Source organism: Zootoca vivipara, chromosome 7 (assembly GCF_963506605.1).
Source record: "Zootoca vivipara chromosome 7, rZooViv1.1, whole genome shotgun sequence".
Lineage (NCBI taxonomy): Eukaryota > Metazoa > Chordata > Lepidosauria > Squamata > Lacertidae > Zootoca > Zootoca vivipara.
This window is the reverse complement of record NC_083282.1, coordinates 66,521,291-66,546,011: the sequence shown is the minus strand read 5'-3', so window position 1 is coordinate 66,546,011 and position 24,721 is coordinate 66,521,291. Positions and strand designations below refer to the sequence as shown.

Sequence of the window (24,721 nt, the reverse complement as noted above, 5' to 3'; positions counted from 1 at the left end):
AGTTACAAAATATAATACAACCTATTAAATCATTATTAATAAATTCGGCATCAGCCGTTGAGATAAGAAAATATAGATATGTTTGGAGGGCAGATACTTTGAGAAAGAGCATTTGAGAAATTAAGATCAACTGATGTGGGGGGAATGCACTAAAATAACAGTACACACAGCCGACAGTCTACTAAGCTCATTGCATTTTTATGCTACACAGTAAAAATGTAACAAGTAACACACCTTCAAAGCCGTCATTGCCACAGAGATACTAACTTTATAAAAAGCTCAACATTTAGATCCTGTGGCACTTGGGGAATTTCATTCCCTATCCAATTATTAAAACACAAATACACTGACATTTTCTGTCGTGAAGCATGAAACCATGGCTCTTCTGTTTTGCCTTACTACCTATTAGACTGGTAGACTTCAGTGCATTCAAATTTTGACTTAAGGTGGGCAGAGGGGAAAATCCAACCATAAAGGCCTCTGCAGTGCAGCCATGGAAATCTTAGTTGCTGTTCCCCATGTCCCAACAGCAGCTTGGGGGGGGGGGTTAATTCCAAGCACGTTTCTGTGGGATTCCAAGGGATTTCTAATCCCTTGACATGCCCTCAGATAAAGGGGAAAATATGCCAGTCCTGGGACTGGGTCTACTTGTTTTCCCTCCATTTAAGACCAATGAGATAGAATATATTTCATGTGGGAGGCAGGAGGAAGGCTGCACACACACTTTCTGACCTATTGACGTGAGTCCAACAGGGCTGAAGATTTGAAAGTTTGCCCAACCAACCAGTGCTTCCCCCTGCGCATACCAACCAGAGAACCATACCTTCATAAGGTACTCCTAATCAAATATCTTCTTTAGAGACCCCTAAGCATAAAGAGTTAAAAATTAATTCGGTACCCAATGCCAGTAATAGAAAATGAAGACTAAATCCTACAATAGTTACATATAATGTACAAAAACACCCAATTAAGGCTAACTTTTGTGTAGATACTACACAAGCGAAATTATACTTTGGGGGGGGGGCAGTATTTATTAATAGGAATGTAGTAACACTTAAGCAAAAAGAGCCCCAGCAAATCACAGGAATTGGAAAAACGTATTGTCCAAATAAAGAATGCATGTCTTTTCTTGTTGCTGGTTGAGGGTTGTTTTTTAAAAAAATATTATCTTTCCATGTTGCTAATACTCAATTTGCAATCACTATGACTTCACACTAACATGGTGCATTTCTTACTCCTTTGACTTGGTGAGGACAATTTCTTCTACCTGAGAGCAGAGAAAAGCATACGTCCAGTTGGTGCTTCAAGCCACTGCAGCCTTTCTTGTTTGGGGGGGGGGCAGTTGCGGGGGAGATATATTTGGGATGCCTGACACTCAGAGATGGTTGCTTGTAAGCAGCTGCAATGTATAGCCAGGCTCATCAAAGTGTAAGCAGGCATGTTACCTGAGGAACTAAGAAATCAACTGTAGAGTATGAATGACATGCTTTTCATAGTTGGCTTACAGTATGTAGGCAGAGGTACCAGCACGACAGAGAAAGCAATGTAAGCTCTGGAAGTTACAAAGAGTGCTTCTGTCTAAAAGCATAACTCATGGCCTCTTTAAGAAACAAAAATAAAATGAGATAGTAAGATAACAGAAGATAGTATTTTCCCACTATGGCCTACAATAGAAGATTGTAGGCTGCTTTCACCTTTGCTGTTGTACCAGCAACAAAAACAATCCCAAACCCCATTTCACTTCATTCTGCAGAAAGTTAGCCATCCTACCTGCAGCTAAGAGTACAGCCCTTTAACATTATGCTCATGATTCAAATCAAAACACTATCCAAGCATCAGATAAAAAGGTGACATCTCTTCACTCTCAACTAGGAAGTGAAAAATACCTGGTTTTACTAGATGAATGACTAAAAGTAAGCATTGTCTGTAGTGATTAGAGGATGTATTGATATTGGGAAATTTTTGTGTGTCTAACTTTGGTTCAAAGCACAGGAGAAATGTGGGATGGGAGAAACTGCAGTCTTCTGGGGAAAGGGGTCGTTAAAAAGCAAATTCCTTTTCACACCTCTGGGTCAGCTAATTGCTCTATGACTCTCCAAGCAGAGAGATGCTTATCTGATTTACAGCATAAAAGGGTGAACTGTAATTTAAGATGTGTATTGGGGCTGCAAATTCATGCTCAGGAGGTTAAACAGGTACTTTGTGATTTAAAGTACTTGTCTGAGAATTTGGGGAGGATCAAGGCTTGAGTACAAACAGGATTCGTTGTGTCAGTTTGACAATCATACAATATATATGTTTGACCCCCTGCTATTGGTGATTCTCTAAGGAGGATCTAGCTTTCAGTGGATTAATGAAACTTGCTTCTCTGATATAAGGGTTTAGCGTGAGTATGCAACCAGTTCATTCTTATTTTCTGCTTGTAACCTCTCAAGAACTGTGTAACCTGTTTTTTAAAGAATTGCATTATTTTACTAAACTGCCTTTCCTTTTAATAAATATTGAAAAGGATACTTTTGTCCTTTGGTGGTGCTTTTGCCGGTGAAGCTGAATCAGTGCCTAGCCATTCAGACATCTACTAACACTACCTGTTGAAATTCTGTCTGCGGTACTTTAAAGTACACAGGGCCAAGGGAACCTGGTAAAGGCTGGAGTGGTCTTCCTTAACTCTTGCTCTAAGGTTACTTGGGGTCTAAGGAAGTGGTGGCAGAATCCTACCTTTTGTTTTGTGTTTTGAAGGTTAACTATACTCCTGTCCTTTTCCCCCAGCCCTGGTCTTACATGGAAGGACTGGTTGCTAGGGACAGGGAGTTTAGAGAACCACTACATTGTCCAACTTACGTCACATTAAAATAATGTGAAGAAGGTAATAATGTTCTTTCAACCAATAAAAACCAAGCTATTTCTCCAAGTGAACTTCAAACCAAGAGAATAATCACACTAAGGAACAACTGACTGGTTATTACATCTCTAACATGTGGTGGCTGCAATCTGAAAACTTTGGTCCTTCTCATAGTAGGAACTGGTTCCTAATTTCAGAATAAAACTTAAAAATCAAATAGCTGCACCTATAAGCTGTAGGACAAAGGATCTAAAAGTTCCATTTTAAAAAATGAAGTACCATAAAACTACTTCAATGTTTTGACTAGTCCACCACCCATGTAACATAAGCAAAAATTAAAAGTTGAGAGAGGACAGTGTTTTGAGCTACATGAGACAGATCTTAACAAGCTTTGGCCCACATAGTATTCTTGCAGACCTAATGATTTGCTCTTTCACTGACAACATCCTGAAGGCGTTTAAGTAAAACATCATCATTCTCCTGGCACAGTCTCTTTGCTGGTGATTCTGTGTCACTGTCAATTGAGATTGCTCTCTTCTTAGGCCTCTGTCCTCCTTGTTTTATCATATTGTTGATTTCCTTCAAACTCTGAAAATTAAAGAATTACAATCAAAGCTGGTAATAATTAAAGATAAAAACAAAAAGAGCTTAATATGTGTCTTTATTAAAGTATATTAGGGGGAAATCCAACATTGCAGAAACTTCCCCTTACTCTAATCTGCACTGCAGAATCTTGTCAGTTCTACTCATGCACCAACTCAACTAGATATTGCCCGCAGCTTTAAAAAAATGTTCAGAAGTGCTGTATAATATTCAATCTTTGATTAAATTATTACAATCACATATAGTATTAGGGCACTTCAAAAAGGTATGGAGAAGGTTTTAAACACTTAAACAGCATCTTACCTTAGAAGGGCTCCCATTAAATTTATATAAGAGGGCAGCAGTTTTAGGTGTCAAGCAAGCACCATTCTTATGTGGTGAAACATAAACAGAATGTTGCTGGGATATCCGCCGAGGAGATACAGGTTGATGTTTAATGCTTGGAAATGGGGAAAGGGAAGGTGCTTCAACCTTGGAAAGAAAAATTGCAGAGTTAAATACAGACAGGCCATTCTCTAATTTTGCAAATGTAAGATTTAACTGAAGAACACAAGCTCAAAAATGACAATTGTAACAAAGTTTATATTACCATTTTCTAGACCAGGTATGTTATACTCTTAATTTTGAAGGATCTTTTTCAGCCACCAAAGAGATTCCTGAGGCTGCTTCCATACCAATTCATCAAATAGCTACCATTAATTTGATCTTAGGCTTTGAAAAGAATTCTCTGGTACCTAAGACTTATAGGAACTTGTTGTATAGCAGTTAAGAGGAGAACAATATAACATGCACCTCTTTGAATCTCTCTTTAGAATACACATCTAATAATAATTTTATTTAACATACCACATTTGTTAAGTATGCATTACTTAAAACCTAGGTTATTTATCATCACAGTATTACTGAAATTTAGGGCTGTTAGGTCATTTACATACAGTGGAACATCGAGTTGCAGATGTAATCCGTCCCAGAGGCACATCGAAGCATTTGCATCCAGAAGCGCCACGTTTGCATACACAATTTAGCGCTTCTGCGTATGCGTGAGTGGCAAACCCGGAAGTAATCCGTTCCGGTACTTCCAGGTTGCCATGGGACGCAACTTGAAAAGACATTAACTTGAAGCAGACGCAACATGAGGTATGACTGTATTGAAGGATCTTTCAGAGAACCCAACAATTTCTCAAGACATTTTGAATGTAAATTTGCAACCATTCAAATTATGCTTATGTAGAAAGCTAATGACCATGGTACTACTCCTTATTAGTTACACACAGTAAGTTTCATAATTGATTAATACAAACAGATTTAATAGGAGTCCACATAGTTCCCCCCCCCCCAAATTCCCTTATGTATTACCTCTGGGTGGTGTTTATCTGACGTAGGTTCCAATTTCAGTGCAAAGACCTGCACTCTTCCTAAATAGATGGTGTCATAAAATGTTGGAAGATCCCCTCTCTCCTCCTTTTCCAAGTCTTTGGGAATTTCTGTTTTTGTTCTCATAGGTGAACAGTTCATCTTCCTGGGTAAGTCTACTGAAATGAAGGTGTAAGAAAAATAACATAGGCTATTATTATTATTATTATTATTATTATTAGGAAAGATTTGAAATGGTAGAGATACAGGCAGATAGATAACTTCTCTCTTCACCATTCACCCAATCTGCTATAAGTGGTCCAACAGCACAAGCCTTTGCTTGTTTACTTGGAAGTAAGTAACTTAGGTACAGCATCCCCAGTCTTAAGTGGTTGTAGTAAATGGGGATTGAGCCAATGTATATAATTTCAAACCAGCAATAAAATCAGTTCACCATGTAATGAATTCTGGCCAAATTACCCAACACAGATGCTCATCTTGCTTTCTTTCATCTTGTAACTGGAGACCGAGGAGCCTCTGTGACAAGGAGTGACTTTCATCAGTTTAGGGTGATATGCCAGCTATGGCCTCCTGGACAGAAATAGCCCAACCCATGCTTGAGTAGCATCTAGGATTGTTTGGGGAAGCTTTTAATGTTTGATGGATTACTGTATTTTAATATTTTGTTGGAAGCAGCCCAGAGTGGCTGGGGTATGTATAAATAAAAAAATATTACTACTACTACTACTACTACTACTACTACTACTGTAATGCATTCTTTATGATGCTATTTGCTGACTGGGACAAGTTAATGGGAACATATATTTCAACAGCACTCACTGAAAGAAACTTATTGCTCTCTAGAACATTTCCAAACACAATTCAAAGTGCTGGTACACCTGCTCTCATGAAGGCCTTTCTATGCACTGGGGTCATCCACATTCATGACATTTAGGAATCTTGTAAAAACACATCTCTGCTCCCAGGCCTGTGTTAATGCAATATAGTATAGTTTTAACTCTTCCCCACTTCTTTCGTATAATTTTCTTCCTATATTTTCATGTTCTAAGATTATTACACCAACTCAATGTTGGTAGTAGTACAGAAGTTTTAATCCAACTGCAATTTTTTTGGGGGAAAACAAATATCCAGGGATTGTATGAATGGATACACCTGCATGTGCCTAAAGAGATCCTTAAATTCCAACCTTACAGGACCGTCCTATGGATGTTTACTTATGTGTGTCACACTGGTTATTCCTACTCTTTCCTTGGTCACATAATAATAATAATAATAATAATAATAATAATAATAATAATAATAATAGCAATAATAATAATAATAATAATAATAATAATAATAATAATAATAATAATATTTATCCCCAGCCACTCTGGGTGGCTTTCCCAGCTACACACATTTGTCATTTTTCTACCTCCTTCTAGGGGTAGTTTGGTCTGAAGAATCTCTGTCATAAAAGAACTTGGACTAAAAGTCCAAGTATCTGATTCTACCACCAACTTTAGAGCCATATCTTTTCAGCAGATTTATAGAACTTGGGCATCAGGGTGGTATTCAACTCAGTTTTAGTCAACTGAATACCCAAATGCCATAAATTTCAATAGGTCTACTCTGAGTAAAACCTAGATGAATACAACCCCCCCCCCTTATGAATGTATGTATTCAGGAATTTCATTTCCCCTTAAACCATTCAATTAAAGTTTAAAAATAGTAGATTTACTTACCTTCTTCTGACATCTCTTCAACTTTTATATCTGACGCTGCCTCTGTGGACGCATTTTTCAATAAAACACTTCTGTAGACCTATAGCACATGGAAAAATGCAGGTTTTGGAATTGCTGGTAAATTGAAAGAAAAGGTTTACAATTTCTCAAAAGTGCAGGTAATATTTAAGTAACAAATGTAATACTTTACTGAAAGCCTTAAAAAATGTTTTTTTTTGAGAACATACTTACATGGCTATTTGCTTGTGGCTGGTTTCTATAGCATTTCATTATGTCCTGAAACGTTCTTTCATCTTTGGATACCTGAACAAAACATGGCCAAACTCATTACACAATAAAAACATTCCTGTAGACATGCATGGATTTGAAGGGCTGGGAGAGCGCTTCTACATGCACAAGTGAGCTTCCAATGACTTCTCCTGCAGCTCTTTGTGTTGCTTGACAACTCAATAAATCTTTAGGAGGAAATTCCCAATGGAGCATAAGGAGCTGGGCCTTTGAGATGAAAATGAGCCAGTGCTAGTGCATATGAATACATGATGACTGCATATAGCCTAAATGAGGTATCCGCCAGCAACAATCTTTATGAAGAAACACAAAACTGGTGGGATGCTGTGCATTTGAGGGTTTTTTTTAGTTGCATGCCATATGGCTAAGTGTGTGGCAGTAGGGACCAAAGTGTTCATAAATGCTTATGTTGTGAGCTGCCCTGAGATCTATGGAGGAGAGCGGTATAAATTTAATAAATATTAATGATAAATAAATTACATGGTGGGAAGTAATTCTACGGGACCTCAAAGTAACAGGAGTCATATTTTATTATCATTGTAAAATGGCACATAGTTTGAATTAATGTCTTTTGTTGCATACTCCCACTCACATCATTTGTAAAGATCGTGACAGCAAATATTGTTGGAGCTCACACCTAACTGAGCACTGGTATTTAAATAAATTCCTTGCTCTTCCCTTTGCTCAGCAACTGCTTTGGAAAGGGAATGCCCAGCAAATACTTCCCACTCTCCAGCTCCATAACTACAACTATGGGTAAATGGAGAAAGGGGTTTCCTACAGCTACTAAGTGCATTTCTGTTTCTAACTCACAAGGTAAAGGTATAAATTCCTACCTTCCTAATTCACTTGGCAGTTTGAAGAGCTCAAATTAGATAAACGTGAAACGACTATGTGTTGTTCTTAAATATAAGTTGGCATTTGCTTCAAGAGACTCTAGAGGACTTGTGGTACAGGAAAGATTCTGAAAAGCGACCAGCTACATATAGCACCTCTGGGGAACACAAGGAAATCTTATCAAACTGCTATATAACACAGTTTTGAAGGCTCAGTATCAAAGCATCCAGGTTTTGCATGCAACAACTAATCCATGCTGTGATAGCGAGCAGGCAGCAAATTGTTGTTACAGTATTTGATTGACACAAAGGGAAATTACTAATACCAAGGATTTGGGATGGAAAAAAACACAGAATCGTTAGGTTTGTATTTGAACAACTTATCATATATCACTAAACAGGCAGCTGGAATGGTGATATGAAATTCATGCCAGAATATAACATAAAAACAGTACTGCATTCTGAACAGAACGCCTTACCTTTGCCATGATGAACAAAGCACAAATTAGGAGCTGATCCAAGTGCCTATCTTTCATTAGATCTGTACAATGAACCAATGTGAATTCGAAACATGTCCATATCTTCCTGCGCAAATCATTGGAAACATCCAGTTTTATGCACAGATCACGCAACCGCACACTTGCCAGATGATACACCTAAGATGAATTACCGTGTAACACTAAGTAAATTTAACAGATTTTTTGGAATGTTAGGAATTTGAGGGACAAACAAGGAATAGGAATGTGAGGAAATGGAAGTGTACACTATTTTTATTTAAGGTAATTTTGTTCTTTAATACAGACTTTATATTTTAGGAGATGTTTGAAACAGTGGTATGCACACATGCAAAATGCTATGGCCCACCATAAATGTTCTCCTTTAAAGCTACTCCCCATCTTGGCTCAAAGGCTTCTAACGCTAGCATATAAATAGAAGGTGTCTCTTTCCCAATGTGTTTGGTATATGTATTTCCCCTTACACCCATTTTAATTGATTTTCATGCTCTACTGTAGGCTCATTGCTTAGTTATATCCCATCTCCATTTGGATATTTAAAAACATTTCATCCTTATCCCATAGGGGCAATTTAATCCAAAACAGATGCTCTCCAGCTTCTGTGGGTTCCGCCCCCCCCCCCCCGGCCAGTGCTTCCATTCACACAAGTGGAACTTTAGATCCAAGCCAGCATACTGTGACTGTTGAAGAATCATTCCCAGTGTCTGCAGTCATGGGATTGTTGTCTATCACATGATGGTGTATGTTGTCATTCCATGGAGTGGGAAGTGACGGAGACAGGATGTTTGTGTTACTGTGTTCCCTGAAGTGGGACTATTGTCCCTTGTTCTTTCTCTTTGCTGTCTGATGCTAGAGAGAGAGGGGGGGGAGCCATGTTGCAGTGCTCCAAGTGTATTATATGTAAATAAACGTAGATTAGCCAAAATGCTGAATTGCTGAGGTCTATTACGGAAAGTGCGAAGACTCTGCAGATCCCTAAGTGTGCTGATGTCTCCAAAGCATCAGTCGCTGTGATGTTTGGGCTGGAGACAGCTTTTGAAGCTCCCGAACGATCGACCAGGAGGGAGAGAACATGCCAGTTGGGCATGTGTCTTTACCAAGATCCTACTCGTGTGTAGGACGCTCCTGTAACAGTGACTTGGAGTAAATCTATTTTGTACAATGTTGTGAAGTAAATCCTGCTGGCTTTAATGTAGAATATTTTGTTAGGGCTATTACTACGAAGCATTATTTTGTGGCAGGGGGAGGTGGCGTTAGAAACTTTAGCAAAAAATATCTTCTAGAAACACTTTCTACCTTTCTGAAAAATAGTGCAAGAGATCCAGTTTTCTTTGGCCTGCTTCCAGCTGGCTGATATGCCTCTTGTGCATGAGTCATATGAGGATGACTTGGAGAGACACTGATTAAAGCTTGAGCAGTGAGTGGGGCTTGTCCAAGGCTGTCCACTTTAGATTCTTCAGACAAGTTGACCGAAATCGGTATCAAAGGTATCCCTCCAGTATTATTTGCAATACCTAGGGTATATCCACAAGTTACAATTTATGTATTTACAACACACGTGCAATGGTTAATTGCAAACAGAAAAATTATATAGAAACTTGTTATATGTGTATTGATATGCATGTTATTTACTCATCAATATAGCTATACCATATAATGCCTTTATAAACAAACACACCAAAGAGAATTTTCCACAATAGTTAAAAGGCATTCAGTGAACCAAAAGTGTTTATAGACGAAAGTTTCACATTTATTACTCTTCTCCAAGATTACCAGCATTATAAGCTAAATTATAAATTGCAATTATATATATTCAACTTACCATGCAATGTAATTTTTTGTCCTGTTACTGTAGCTGTTGTCATTGCAAGAACCGTCTGCTCAGTTGAAACAGGCACATTTTCATCAACAAAGCTTGACACCGGGGCAATTTTCAACCTAGTCCCTTCAGTCAGATTTTTTTCTGCAGGTTTTTCTTTAGGGCTTTCATCTCCAAAAAGTCTCCTCTTAGCACTTCCTGCCACAGGAGAACTATAGCGATCATGAACAGAAATGGGAGACAATGGTTGCATATCTAAAATGAAAGAGGGGACAATGTGTCACAACAAAATGAACCTGATCACAGAGAGGTTAACTTCATTTCAGTAATTAAATTTTGAGACGCAGAATAGTCATGCACCAATACTACATTTTCATAATTTCTAAATAATCTCTATCGATTTAAGTTCCTATTTCCACAAAAATTCTTTCTCAGAGTCTAAATAACAAGGTCACATTTACCACTGAATGGAATTTTTCATTTGTCACAAGCCATACATCAGTAAGGAAAATAATGAAGCTCAGCAATCTACAGGAGATTACAGTGTGTGAGCGAGAGACTAACATTCATTTAGGCTGCTGATTCTTAACACTCCTTGAAGGATCTTTTCTTTGGGAAACAACTTGTTTAGAAGTAAACAATTTAGAAATAAAGTGTGTTCTTGTCCTCAAGCAGAAGCAACCCTTCTCAATGAGTCACTTATGTAAAACTTGTTTTCCTTCTTAAGAAGGGCAACACTTTCCACTTTCTTATCTAGGCCAGTGTTTGTAAGCCTATAGTCTGTAAGCTTGGTTAGGTCTGCTTAACTGCTTAAAATGACCCATCAGCCCTGAGCAGCCCCTCTTCTCCCACTTGCATGTTACTATTGCAAGCAGGCTGGAGTTCCTTCCAGTTTCTGGAGCATTCTGACCTGCTAGCAATCATAGTGCACAAAAAGCAGGAGAGGCAGCTTTACAAAGAACACAAAGAGCTGGTACCATCTTCCTCCCCATGTGCAGCACTGTGGGGGAAATCCCACTTATCCCTTTGCTGATGGTTGCAGATTAGTTGGGTGGAGGTATGTCTGCCTGCCTCTCTATGTGCCTGGTCACTCTGGTGCAGCCTATCATTGGCATGCGCCTTTAAGAGTTTACCAACAATGAATGCAACCTTTAGAGGCTTTTATGGCTGACAGTACTACCCAGATATATGTATAGTGGCAGTTATATAACTTTCAAAATTTTGAAGGAAAGGTTTTCAGAAAGTAAAACATTGAATGCTTTCCTTCTAGCTTTTAACTAAAACCCAGATGACCAATTCTAATTGACAACCTGGACAATGAGATGCTTTTAAATACAAGTCATTTCACAGACAGAAAACAGTAATAAGATATTGAGGAAAAGGGGAGGGAGATGATGAGCTTACCCCGTCTAAGACTTTCCCCAAGATTTGTCCGAACCTCTTTTACTCGAGGATGCACTATAGGAGATACTGGCATCATGGGAAGATGTCCGAGTCCTCTTCCTCCATTCCCTGTTTCAAAATTACATGGAAATATTACCTGGGAAAGAAAATGTGACAATTTTGAAGAGGTAGGATTAATACTGTTTTGCTGTCTATTATACAAATATTTCTTTAATGGGGAACTGAGTAGTTCACCAGAAATTTCCCTCCTTGATTTAAGGGGTGAGAAATATGACTTAAATTCCTCCCATGTGTTCAACTTTAATTATTTGCCTGTCAACATACTTCTTCACAGGTAGGGACCTTGTTTTCTGATGCTTGGAGGGCATCCCACAGAGCAGAATCTTTTGTCCAGGCTAGGCTTTCAAGAATCTGTTCCTCAATGCTGTTGAGATGTTTTACCATATCTCTAGAGAGTCCTTCTTCCGATCGAATCAATATTTCAATCACCTTGAATGAAAATAGTATTTTGGTCACAGACACACTGTAAAAATCTACTTCACTAACCATCTTCATTGTCTCACATTAAGAATTGCATATCCAAAGCATTTTCCCCACAGCTCGTTTCATCTGGCGTTTTGGAGGCTCTCCTGTGTTCTTTCAGCATTTTTCTCCAACCTCATCTCCAAAGTCTTCAAATTTTTCTCAGGCACACCAAAAAATTATATAAAAACTGAATTGCTTTCAGACTCTTTTACTCCAGCAGTTTTTAATTTTGGAATTTCATATATAAACTGCCGTGAGATCTACGGGTATAGGGTGGTATACAAATTTAATAAATAATAATAATACAACCCCAAACATTTTGGATATGATCATTTTATTATTAACAGTGAGACCTCAGACATTAAAAACTTCCTGATACAAGGATGCCTTCAGAAAGTCGTGAAATTGTTTATTTCTTTGACATCTGACAGAAAGGCATTCTACAGGGCGCGAGTCACTACCGAGAAGGCCCTCTGCCCGGTTCCCTGTACCTTCACTTCTCTATAGTGAAGGAAACACCAGAAGGCCCTCAGAACTGGACCTCAGTGTCTTGTCTGAATGATAAAGGTAAAGATGTTCCTTCAGGTATACAAAGATGAGGCTCTTTCGGGTCAGAACCATTTGAAGGTCAGAGCCAATACTTTGAATTGTGCTCGGAAACATGCTGGGAGCCAATGTAGATCTTTTCAGACCAGTGTTATATGGTCTCAGCAGCTGCTCCCAGTCACCAATCTAGCAGTCCCATTCTGGATTAGTTGTAGTTTCTGAGTCACCGTCAAAGGTAGCCCCACACAGTACATTACATAGTAGCCAAGAAAATTACTTTACAAAGAACACAAACACTCATCAGTGTACAAAATTTTTACCTATCAAAAGATAGTAACTGATTGGCATTATTGTCTAGGTGTCATTTCTGTAAGAAGTCAGAAAGAAGGATTTGCCAAATTGCAAACCAACTTTAATTCAGTTATGCCTTCTTTTACTAATCTTCCTAACTCCTTCCTTCAACTCTTCGTTGGATGGCATCTCCACCTTAAAAAGTAGTATGGAAGCTAAACAATTTCATCACTAACGTACAAGTTCTATATTTGTTTCATAAGACAGAAGTTAGGCCTAACTTTGACCAATACTAAATGCCTGGGCCATTAACACCAGGGCCGTCTCAAGCACGTCGGGCGCCCTGGTGCGGAGATCGCTCTGGCACCCCCGCCCCGCTTCTTGCCGCGGCTGGTGGGCGGGTGCAGCGCGCAGCACGGTTGCCACGCGGCGCCCCCCTACCGGGCCGGCACCCTGGCGCCCTGCGCCACCCAGACTACCCCTAGAGCCGGCCCTGATTAACACATTACATTTTTATGTGTGCATCAAGAGGCTTCAAGTGTATGTCCAAATCTGTTAAGTATGCATGCAACAATCTTGCACTGCCAAGGCACTGTGACTGACCCCTACTGTTCCTATCAAGCATGCATAGTCTGTGAAACAGCCCTTTGACAACTTAATATACAATACACGAAGTCAGTGCTTTGCTTGTGCTTTACCTTATAAAAATAGAATGGCCTGAGGTTAAGAATCTCAATGATCCAGGGGAAAGTTCGTGGTGAACTATATGCAAACAGCACTATCTCCAAACAACATGCCAGCAAGGAACGGTGGAAAATATCTTGCTCTAAAAGGGCCTATAAGGAAAAAGCAGAATGTTTAACCTCTCAGTCATATAGCAAATTGTAATTCAGCATGCTTTTTAAACCCTGCCAATCAAACTTGAGATATTCAAGCTGTTTTGTCAGGAAGAGTTGAGATTTAGTTATATGGAAGGTGCTCCAACACTAGAGAGTTCACAGCGGACATTAGCACAGCTCTATGCCTAATGCTCCTGATCTGCTTCTGATTTCTCTCTTTTTAGAAGTTCTGTCAATTATTCTACTTCAAAAAAGATGTTTCATATAGTAAAAACCTAGGTGAAGTATAACAGGCAAGCATTCATTTCCAGTTTTACTGGTGGTAACAACACATTTCTTCAGAATTACCACTGGTTATATTTTTAATAGCAGATTCTGTAGGTGATAGGGAAACGGGTTTTTGAAGTTCCAAACACAGCACTGAATTATTCAGTATTTAATAAACTAATACTGATATAAAATGAAGCTTCTAATAAATAGTTTAACAGAGTATCTTCACCCTAAAAAGCTAACATAGGTGAGACCAGTTTTGTCTCTGGGGAAGGACTGAGGAGAGATGGCTGCCCCAGTTTGGAAGGTACTATCATCTGAACAGCACATAAGTGAACTAATTACAAGGGAAGTAGTACAAGGGAAGGTTGAGCACATTCAAGTGACCTTATACAGAACCAGTTCATTAAGAACATAAGAGCCCTGCTGGATCAGGTGAAAAGCCCATCTAGTCCAATACCCTTGCTCTTACATTGGTCCAGCTAGGTAATTATTGCCTACTCTAACTAGAGAGCTCTCCAAAGTCCCAAGCAGAGTTCTGTCCTAACAACTTTTACCTGGAAATTCTGGGAACTGTACCTAGGAACTTCTGAATGCAAACTGAACCCCTCATGCAATCTTCAGAATGAGAGAAAAAGCCTGAAAATTCTGATCCTTGGATTTTGTTCACCAAAATAGGCTTTCCATACTGCACCCCACCCCCAGTTGGTTTACTTACAGACATGTCTTTGCCATGTAGCCTCCGCATTTCTTGTACCATTATGGTTTCCAAGATTTTATAATAGAGGATTTCTGCCAATTTTAACCGGTTAACAGCAAAATCTGCAATTTAAACAGAAAGTGTTTACATTTTTACAGTTTAATTATATTATACTTCTATAGTAAGACCCAAAAGTTTGTGACTTCATATTGATGAAGAAAACATCAAATGGCTCAGGGTGCCATCCTGTGAGTCAGAGTAATGCAGTAGGGGGCTTATTTTATAGTGAGCATGCATGGGATGGGACAGTAAATGCAACAGACCAGGCTTCCTCAAACTCGGCCCTCCAGATGTTTTTGGCCTACAACTCCCATGATCCCTAGCTAGCAGGACCAGTGGTCAGGGATGATGGGAATTCTAGTCTCAAAACATCTGGAGAGCTGAGTTTGAGGAAGCCTGCAACAGACAATTCATGCTAGCTACAAGTAGGATCTGAAACAAAATGTTGCAGTGTGGAGTGCTCCCTGTTCAGAATCGCAGCCACTCTATTCTATTTCCTGTCCTCCTAGTTTTCCATTCCCTCGCCTAACTGACAGCCAGGCAACCAGCCAACGTTCCTTGGTCATTTCAGGCCTCTCTGGAATGTGGGGAGAGGGGGCATTTGAAGAGTTTTCTATATTTCTGCAAACCTTTGGGTTCCCATAAGACTGCCGATAACTGTTTTGTATGGGTAGTCTTTATAGCCACCTAAGGAACAGCACTCCTCCCCTAAAGATGGAAATCAGTACAGTATATTAAAACAGCTACATGAAGTATTCCAAACATGCCATTTACACAAAGAACTGAAAGTTGTGTTTTTGTTACCTTTGGCTTTGAAACATATGAAATTTTATATGTAATTGTTACTTCCATTCCTACCTATGTGAGATCCTGGCTGATCATCAGTTGATCGTGTATAGCTCTGACAAAAAACTTCCCCTATCTCTTTCACTCTGTTCATGATTGTTTCCACAGGATTTTGTATACAAGACCTATAGTATAAAACCAATAAATTAACATAATATATGAAATGTTATGTAATTATCTTTAGATAGAAAGGCTTCCACTTGCCACATTCTTTTGTAATTAATACCTTCACTTTACTGCATTTTAAACTAGAATACATTGGCTGCATTTGCACATGATTTTACATTTGAACAATGGTTTGCTCAACATAGCATGAGTTGTATAACAGGCATGCAAAAAAGTCATGACTTGTTTCGTCAAAGTTTGGTTTGTTGCCCAGATTAGATTTCCATCTGCTCTTGTAACATGATGAATGTCAGGGGTGGGGTGCCCAAATAAACCATGATTAAACAAAGCTATTGGCTTCACATATAACATCAAATCATACTTAAAACAAGCAATGGCTTGTAAGCCAACTACAAGCTACTATGTGGTTTGCTGTCAGAAACAAACTATGGTTAATCTCCTGGGCTCATGTGTTCAAACAAATATCTTAGCATTATGTGTGAACCAAACTGTTATGAAAGGCTTAGACTACAGAAAGTGAAGGATTAGACTTATAGATTTGATGTTGTTTATTTATTTAGCTTAAAATTTATTCCATTCCCCATTTGGATGTGCAACATTGCCTTACTTCAGCCATTCCCAACAACTTAATAATTGTCTATTCTAAACAAGGAGTGACTGAACATTTTGAAGTATAACTAACTTCCCAAATGATCATTGCCTTAGCACAAAATAAGTGGAAAAAGAATGCCCTAAATGTAGTAAACCACTTCCCAAAACAAAGGAGCTCTGTAGTTCTGGAATTCCATTTCCATCTAACTTTTTCTTGCTGTAAGAGGACTGAGCCTAACTAACCCCCACCCCTGAATAACCAAGGCTGGGAAGCCATAAAGTTCAGTTCCTATAGAATGAACACCTATTGCTGCCATGGCTAGCTGGAAGATTGTTGGATAAGGCGAGAGTATGATCAGTTTTAATTTTTAACTTCATTACTTATACACTTACTGTATTTCAAATCAGTTCACACAACTTCAAGGAACCAAACAGAAGGAAGCAACTTAATGAATTACTAACTGCAAGTCATTATATTTCCCAGTCATGATTCAAAGAGCTTCTATAGTTTAATTCTCCCCTTTTCTTAAATAGCAATCCCCATGCCATATTGCTAGCAGTTTTTTAGACAGTTCCTTAAATTTCAATAAGTGTTTTGCATGATAATATTGGAGTTGTAATCCAGGAAAGACACTATGTTTCTTTGGATCCAGTCCCCAGATTATGATTAGATTTGATAAAAACCAGAATGGGGGAAGACCTACAGATCTGAGAGAAAGAAAAGGAGTATCCACTTACTCAAAAATAGCTATAAGCTGTTCACTAGGTGCATTTTTTAGCCCTGCTACAATGCTTTGTAACCGGCTTACACTCTGTGTTGCGGAAGCAACAGGAGTAATTACTTGTTCCTTCTCTCTAAGGTATCTCCTGCCAGTCAATGGAGTTGAGGGTGTGAAGGATCTTTTCTACCAAGTCAAAGAGAAACATCTTTCAATTGTTTTGGCCCATGGTTAACTTCACAAATACTATCAAAACTTTAGATCACAGCTGCAGAACATGACACAACAAAAACATACCCAAAATAGCAATCCCAGAAACTACTGACCATTCTTTTTTTAGACTATGGGTTGGATCCACTGATAGGTAGGCTGGCCCCACTCTCCTATCAAAATGGCTTGCTCAGAGTGGTGGAACAGAGGATCAGGTCCACTGGTCAGATTCAGTTCCCCACCAGTGGTACGCTCTTGTTTGGCTTACTGTACTGTATGAACAAAACCACTGCATTGTTCTCCCCCAATCTGCCCAAAAGTTATTTAGATCTTGCATTAATCACGTCTTAATTTTTTAAAAAGTTTGTAAAGATGAAACCATTTCTCTCTATTTTGTAACACCTGTTTACTTTCTGCAAGCAGTGCAGTCAGGAAAACCAATTAATTCCCCTGTCCTTCTGAAAAGTGTTGGTATTTATTTCTCAATAGTATGTGGACAAATAAGTTACAGAGGCCCTGCTTTTTGGCCTATAGATGAGAGCTGGTAGGCACATGGATACTAAGAAAAGCACTCTCTCAGTGTCTGGAACTCCACATGTTTGGAACTCTATCTCTAGGGACATATGAATGTCCTCATCACTGCTCATTAAAGAACAAGCAACAACTATGAAGATATTTTTATTCCAGTTTGCTTTTGATTGAGTTGTGCCAGGGAGTTGTTTTTTTCAGGTGGTTCCAATTTGTGTAATCTATGGTTAAAATTTTGAAATTGTAATTATTTTATGTGTTTTATTATAATCTTGTAAACTGTATTGTGAGGACAGTGTCCCATGAAAAGGCATTAAAAATGTATGTAAATAACTTACTATTGCTTTCTATGTACTGTACAGAGTTCAAGACACGTTGACTTAAAATACCTCATCTACTTTTCTTGCTGGAGACTATGAAAGCAAGCACACTTCTGTAATACAACTAACATTACCTTCTCAAAATGCTGTTGAAGGTAACACTCTACATGAGCTCTTGTCATCACCTTGCCAGATGGCATATCAGTAGAAAACTTCCGAGGAGTTCCAATTTCTTCTTCTGCATCTTCTCCCAAGAAAACTCTCTCATCAAAGTCTCCTTCTGTCAGAACATATTCTTCATATTCTTTATTCAATGCTTTGCTGGAAGACAATATGCACTACTGTATTATGAATTAATGTTAAAAGAAACTAAACTGATATATTTTACCCATTGCTATACACACATGCTCTCAGTGCTCCCCTACTCTACTACCTATGGTTTATTAGTTTCTACTAGTACAAGTTGAATTTTTTTTTTTGAAACCCACTGTTGGGATAGAATGGAAAAAGGAAGCACTAGCAATTAGGGGGTCTGAAAAAGCCTTTTAAAATGTTTTACATTGTTATTTATTTTCGTAAAATGTATGTACCACTTGATTTTTTAAAAAACCCACTCAGAGCGGTTTACCAAAAGTAAAACAGTAAAATCAAGAAAAAAGTACAGCAGTACTTTAAAGCATACAAAAATTAAAGTACTAAATTTTCTAAGCATCTGGGTAGGTTTCTCTAAACAATAATGTTTTTAGCAGGTGCTGAAAAGAGTACAGTCGTACCTCGGAATTCGAACAGAATCCATTCCGGAAGTCCGTTCGGCTTCCGAAACATTCGAAAACTAAAGCGTGGCTTCTGATTGGCTGCAGGAAGCTCCTGCAGCCAATTGGAAACTATGAAAGCTCCGTCGGATGTTCGGCTTCCGAAAGAACGTTCGAAAACTGGAACACTCACTTCCAGTTTTCAATCGTTTGGGACCCGGAACATTAGACTCCCAAGGCATTTGGGAGCCAAGGTACAACTGTATAGTGAAGGTGTCTGTTTAGGCACTGCCACACTATATGATCAAGTTCTTTCTACTTGATTCAAATCTTGTAGTACCAAGCAGGACCCAAACAAATGTGCTTGGACACTGGAAATTGTTCACCACTTCCCTATATAATTTTAAATAGCAACGCCTATAAAACAAGTTTTTGCTTTAAACAAGAAATCCACTAATGAAGTTCAACTCCTGACTCAATGGTCAAGGGAAGGGCCATAGCACATTGATCTAGCACCTGCTCTGCAGGCAGAAGGTCCTAAATTTAATCCCTGACATCTCCAGGTAGGGCTGGAACAGATTCCTATCTGAAACCCTGGAGAGCAGCTGCTAGTCAGTGTAGACAACAATAAGCTGAAAATACCAATGGCAGCTTCTTATGCTTGCATGTCATAGTAAGCAACAAACCATAGCTTACCATGACTCTAGTAAATGAGCTCTATTCTCCCACTTTGCTCCAGCCTGCCTGAAACTAGGAGAAACAAACCACATTTGGCTTAGTGTTTGTTCTTGGCTTCCACTAATGGTTTGTTTGGAGAGAAACATACCACAAATGCTGGTTCTCACGTAACACTAGTCCAAGTCTCATGATTTGTTTCTCCCAGCTGCAAGTAGGCAAAGTGAAGGAGGAGGGACTGAGCCGTGTGCATTAGTGTTCTGCTTGTTCAAAGTAAACCAAAGGTTTGCCCCCAAACCAAGTTAATTTACTAGAGCTGGAGTCTGCAACATGAAGCAGCTTCCTAAATCCACATGCCTGGATTGTGCAGGAAAACAAGATAACATCCTTCAGGATCTTGTGTAGAAATACTCCAGAATAGGAATGCACCGTATTTTAAAATCCAGTGTGCATTTATTGCCATAGCTTGCAATTCATCATTAGTAATACAATCAGATGATAGAAGAGCCATTTCCAAAATGTTCTATCACCAGATTCACACACTGAAATAAAAGCATTCGGGTAATTTTTGAATGCGAGACTTACTTGTTGTCTGCAAAGTTACTACAATCCAAAAGACAGTCTCCTTTTAAAATCTAAATGAAAAAACAAAAAAGCAGAAAAGCAGTTCAAATAATAAATAAAACAAGAACAAGCAAGCCAGCCTCTGACAGCACAGCTGTGTAGCATCAGTTAAAGTGGCTCTGACACTTAAGCATTATTTAGTCAGAATCAGACTATCCAGAAATGTTTTCCCTATTTATATCAGACAAAGATAAATATGTGTTTAAAGCAGACTTGAAGTTTTGATTAAAAATAAACAAAAAATTACCAAAAAAACAGTGAATCATCAGTCCATTATAACCTACTCAATAATTAGCAATGATTTTTGAGCATATACCTCTCTATCACAGAGCTTCGAGATATATGGTTTAAAGTAGTGTTCCTTTATGGTCTTGGCTTCTACCAAAAGACCATCATGTAATTCACATAGTGTGGCAATAATGCACGGAGGCCCTTCAGAAGTCCTGACATCAGCTGTATGGAAGTCTTCTGGCAAACCTTAACCAAAAGGGGAAAAGTAAGTGTCTGTCATGAATTAGAAACTAATTTCAAGACTTGTACAAAAAAAATGCATTGGGGAAAATAATCATACCTTTAAAAGATGAATTCAATAGATCTCTCTTATGTGGACACAGAAGTGCATTTGCAAAAACCAGATCCAAACAGCACAGAAGCAAATGGTATGAGTTCACTAAATCACCTCCAATCATATTGAAATTCCCTTTGGAACAAACCACATAAACACAATTAAGACCGTATAACCCTTCAAATGAATATAGGGAATCAAGTTAAAGCGTGACTTACCTTTTGTGTAAACAAATAATGTCCAACAAAAGTTGAATAGGTCTTTAACATTGCAGGGCACCCGCCTACAGAAATAAAAGTCAAGGTTAAGTTCTAGAAAACTGTTCTATGAAGATATGCAGCTAGAGCATTAACTTGAATCTAATTAGCAACTACCATAAACTGCAGTAGCAATTTTAAACTTGAGTAGTACAATGGATTCCTCCATTAGCCATACTTCCATTTGCCATGTTCAAGAACCCTTCCACCATTATCACCATCCCACTGACTACCTAGTTCTTTTGTAGTCTAAACTACACTATTTTGCAGAATGCTTCTTGTGCCTATCTCAAGTTGGGCACCACAGGAATTGTGTAAGATTACATCAGCCTGCACCAACCTGGTCCTGGCTGCAGATTATGGAAGTTAGAGTCAAAAGGGTACCAAACTGGCAACGGCTGGATTACAATTAGCTTCATCATTATATATTTTTAAAGTATTATTATTTTACACAATATATAATCCAAAATACCCCAGTATTTCAGTAGTACCTGTGTTTCCTGCTTCTTTGTAGCTTTGGTTGTTCTTCATCAGGATTTTTAAATATGACCAGGAATATTGGCTTAAACTTCTTGAAAATCACTGCCGACACTTCAAAGTTTCTCTCCAGTCTCTCCACTCGCTCCCGAAACTCCTGAGGCATATTTGACATGTCCATCCACTTTTTCATTTTACTAAAAAACTGAATTAAACTTAAAAAAGAATGACATCAGATTGTAGTCTTTACTATAGTTCATATCAGTATACAAGGTATGTAATTTACAGTTCTTGTGTTGTTGAAGACCCATTTGCACATGCAAGAAAATCACTTGATTACAAAATGTTTACAGTTGAATGTATGAGCTGACTTAACTGCAAAGTCCAGGTCTGAGATGTCGTGAAGGTATATGAAGAAACTACATTAGCACTGCAATCATCAAGTACACATGCATGTTTGAACTAGTGTTAGAATTATCCTTTGACATATGCTATGCTATTTGGTTTTTAACGCTAAAAGAGTTAGCCTAACTACATTCAATCTGCAAGAATCTTCTGAAACCTCAAAGTAGGCAACTGTGCAATTTGAAAATAAATTTCCAGTTTAAAGTATTTCATGTCTGAGGTTACCTCTATATGCACAAACCAATTTTTTAAAAAATAGTAAATTATGAACTTATGAAGCATAAAATCATAAGCACACCAAATAATGTCTTCAGACTGAAAAAAGCTAGAAGCAGTATGGGCACTCACCCATTTATTTTCAAAAGAAGTAATACCTTAGTTTTGCTGAGCGTAGTATCCTGGTGAGTGAGACACAGTTTCCTTCCCTCAGGCCACTTCCTACAGTGGGGATAATACTCTTACGGCAAGCAACATAGAGAGCACAAGCCAACCAATGTACTGTTTCCCCCTGCCAAGATAAATAAACAATGGCCTTTAAGAGAACAATCCTCAGCTTATACTCTGAAATAAAGAATACAAAAAGATGCAGCTTTAGAAACGATTATTTTCTTGAGTATTCAGGGGAGGTAACAAAAATGTTTTTGATTCTTTTAAACTAAACTACAGTGGTACCTCTACTTACGAATTTAATGCGTTCCGAACACACATTTGTAAGTCGAAAAAAATTGAAAGTCGAATCCCATAGGAATGCATTGGGAGAAAAATTCGTAAGTCGAAGCAACCCTAAGTAGAAAAAATCCTATCTAAACCGCATCCAAGATGGCGGACGGAGCTCCATTCATAAGTAGAAACATTCGTAAGTAGAGTTATTCGTAAGTAGAGGTACCACTGTACTAAATTTCTCTTAAAGAATAACTTGGTACCAACTCTGTTTGATGTACTTATTAGAAGATATAATAGAATAAATAACGTCAAATCCTATGAGCGATAGCTATTCTGAATTTGCATGAACTCTCAAGCAAGCTTTGACAAGCCCATGTTCAATCATTTTCAAACGGTGTTCCAGGGAACTCTGGGATTGTTCACAGAGAAAGTTATATGAAAAGCTTCTATGAAAGATAGCTTGTCCACTGCCACCAATCTTTTCTTGAGATATGCTGTGTTCTGAGGTCCACTGAAATTCACCAACATCCCACATGACTGGACAATTGTAAGTGTTTTCTAACTAGATTCTGAACACATGCAGAATTCTCTGCAAAACACAGAGCAAATGAAATGTTCCCTTAAAAAGACACCAAATTTTAGAGTCACTGTCTTGGATGCAAGTCAAATATCTGGAAAGTTACTGTGCAACAGCATTATCCATCATAGAACGTATGCTGAGGAGTTATTTTCAGTTTCTGCTTCAATTTTTAGCATTAGAAATGAAAACATGGAAATGTGTCACTGAAGGAGAAGAAATATGGCACAACTTTTTATCTAACGAAGAGTTTTCGGGCCAGCCAGGTTAGCTATCTTCTGCCATTGTCAAATGTCTATCGCAGGGAGACAACACTTTGCTTTCAACTTGCAAAAAACTACAAAAATCCTAGAAACCTGACTCAGTCTTTAATCTCTTACATGTACAATATTAAATATTTGAGCTTAACATTGAACTCCAAAGCTATAACCTTTCAATCCTGTACCTAATCTTGACTGAGTGGTTAAGTGCTGGAATCAACTTGGGGGACGGGAAATTCTCAAGAAATCTCTCAGCAAATAAATAAACATGAATGCTCAGTAAACAGTCAACATCACACCCCCTCTCTGCAAGCTTTGTGCAAAGCAATCAGCACAAATGCTTAACAAACAGGTTGCCTGGTAGCAACTCGGGGCCCAAGAGCAGGTGGCGTTCTCAATGTCCATATTAAAAGGAAACAACCCGAGTCCTTGCCCACAAGGTATGGGAGGCAAAAGTGTCCAGGGCATTCACGACTATGGGGGCACAACTGATCAGAACCTACAAAGCTCCTTAGAAGGCTATGACTATTAAAATACAGCTTAAGAATCGTTAATAATGCACTTTTAAGTGAAAGCTGAGCTGCATAGTAATGAATCCATTTTGGTGACGGGGACAACACAAATGGATGTAAGTAGTGAAGAAATGAGATTTTTGAAACCTTGGTTTCTCACTGGTACTTATTTACTGAAGACCTCGAGTTAATTTCTGGCTCTTGTGGGAGGCCCCCATTTAAAAGGCTGTCAGGCAAGTTCGCGTGGAGGAGGCTGGCGGCTGCCCCTCCGTTACCCAGAGTAAGCAAACAGTCTCAAACGGCTCGGTCAGGAGTGAATCGAGAAGTGAAGCCGGCAGATGCAAGAGAGGGGTCGACGCCGGTGGGTCGGGAGAGAGCAAGCAGTAGCGGGGGTGGGTCGGAGGGCAGCCTGCCAGAGGACCCACAGAGTCTGGAGCCCTGCCTGAAGCTACTGAAAGCTCCCTAAAAGCACTTCATAGTGGCCCACAGCCCAGGTGGGGCCCAGCCGCTTCGTCCCTTGAGGCGAATTAAAACCCTCACGCAGCCCGTCGCCCCCCGCCCACCCGGCTGCCTGCCGCGCTGAGGCCACTGAAGGGCAGGTCAGGGGGAGGCGTCTGCTTGCAACCTATTCACCTACCGACCCACCCTCCCTCCCTCCGCAGGACAGGCTGCTTCCCACCTCCAGGCTGTAGGTGCCTCGCAGGGCCGTGAAATCCCGAAGAGCCTCGGCGGCGCTGCTAGCGTCCAAGTTGAGCTCCTGGCAGAGGTGGCCTATGGCGGCCCGGATGGGACACTGGATCTCGGCGGGGTCGTCGTCTTCCCCCGGCATGATGCTTCCCCCGCTCCCGCGAGACCCCCGTGTAAAAACAGGCCTCCGAACCCTCCCACAACCCTTTGCGCCGAGCGCGCCAAAACGGCCTCAGCCACTCAGCGAGCAACACTCAGCTCGGGCTCCTCCCCCGCCCGTGAAGCCTCTTT

General features: G+C 39.3%; 1 protein-coding gene across 3 annotated transcripts; it reads right to left on the bottom strand.

The window, feature by feature from the left end:
• Positions 1-424: 424 nt before the first annotated feature.
• Positions 425-24,660, bottom strand: RBL1 (RB transcriptional corepressor like 1). Of its 3 annotated transcripts, none has more exons than XM_035123307.2 (22): positions 24,423-24,660; positions 22,106-22,239; positions 21,341-21,541; positions 20,811-20,875; positions 20,599-20,727; positions 20,344-20,504; positions 19,989-20,038; positions 18,111-18,297; positions 16,938-17,104; positions 15,495-15,607; positions 14,595-14,698; positions 13,466-13,603; positions 11,730-11,894; positions 11,406-11,541; positions 10,005-10,256; positions 9,479-9,696; positions 8,147-8,323; positions 6,775-6,846; positions 6,544-6,622; positions 4,802-4,977; positions 3,749-3,916; positions 425-3,430 (listed from the first exon to the last, which is right to left on the bottom strand). In XM_035123307.2, the coding sequence occupies exons 1-22, from the start codon at positions 24,570-24,572 to the stop codon at positions 3,260-3,262; spliced, it is 3,213 nt and encodes a 1,070-aa protein (XP_034979198.2). In that variant the 5' UTR covers positions 24,573-24,660; the 3' UTR covers positions 425-3,259. The 3 variants fall into 3 exon arrangements, with proteins under 3 accessions (XP_034979198.2, XP_034979199.2, XP_060133224.1); XM_035123308.2 differs by having other exon boundaries at positions 4,802-4,974; XM_060277241.1 differs by lacking the exon at positions 24,423-24,660 and having other exon boundaries at positions 22,080-22,235.
• Positions 24,661-24,721: the final 61 nt, after the last annotated feature.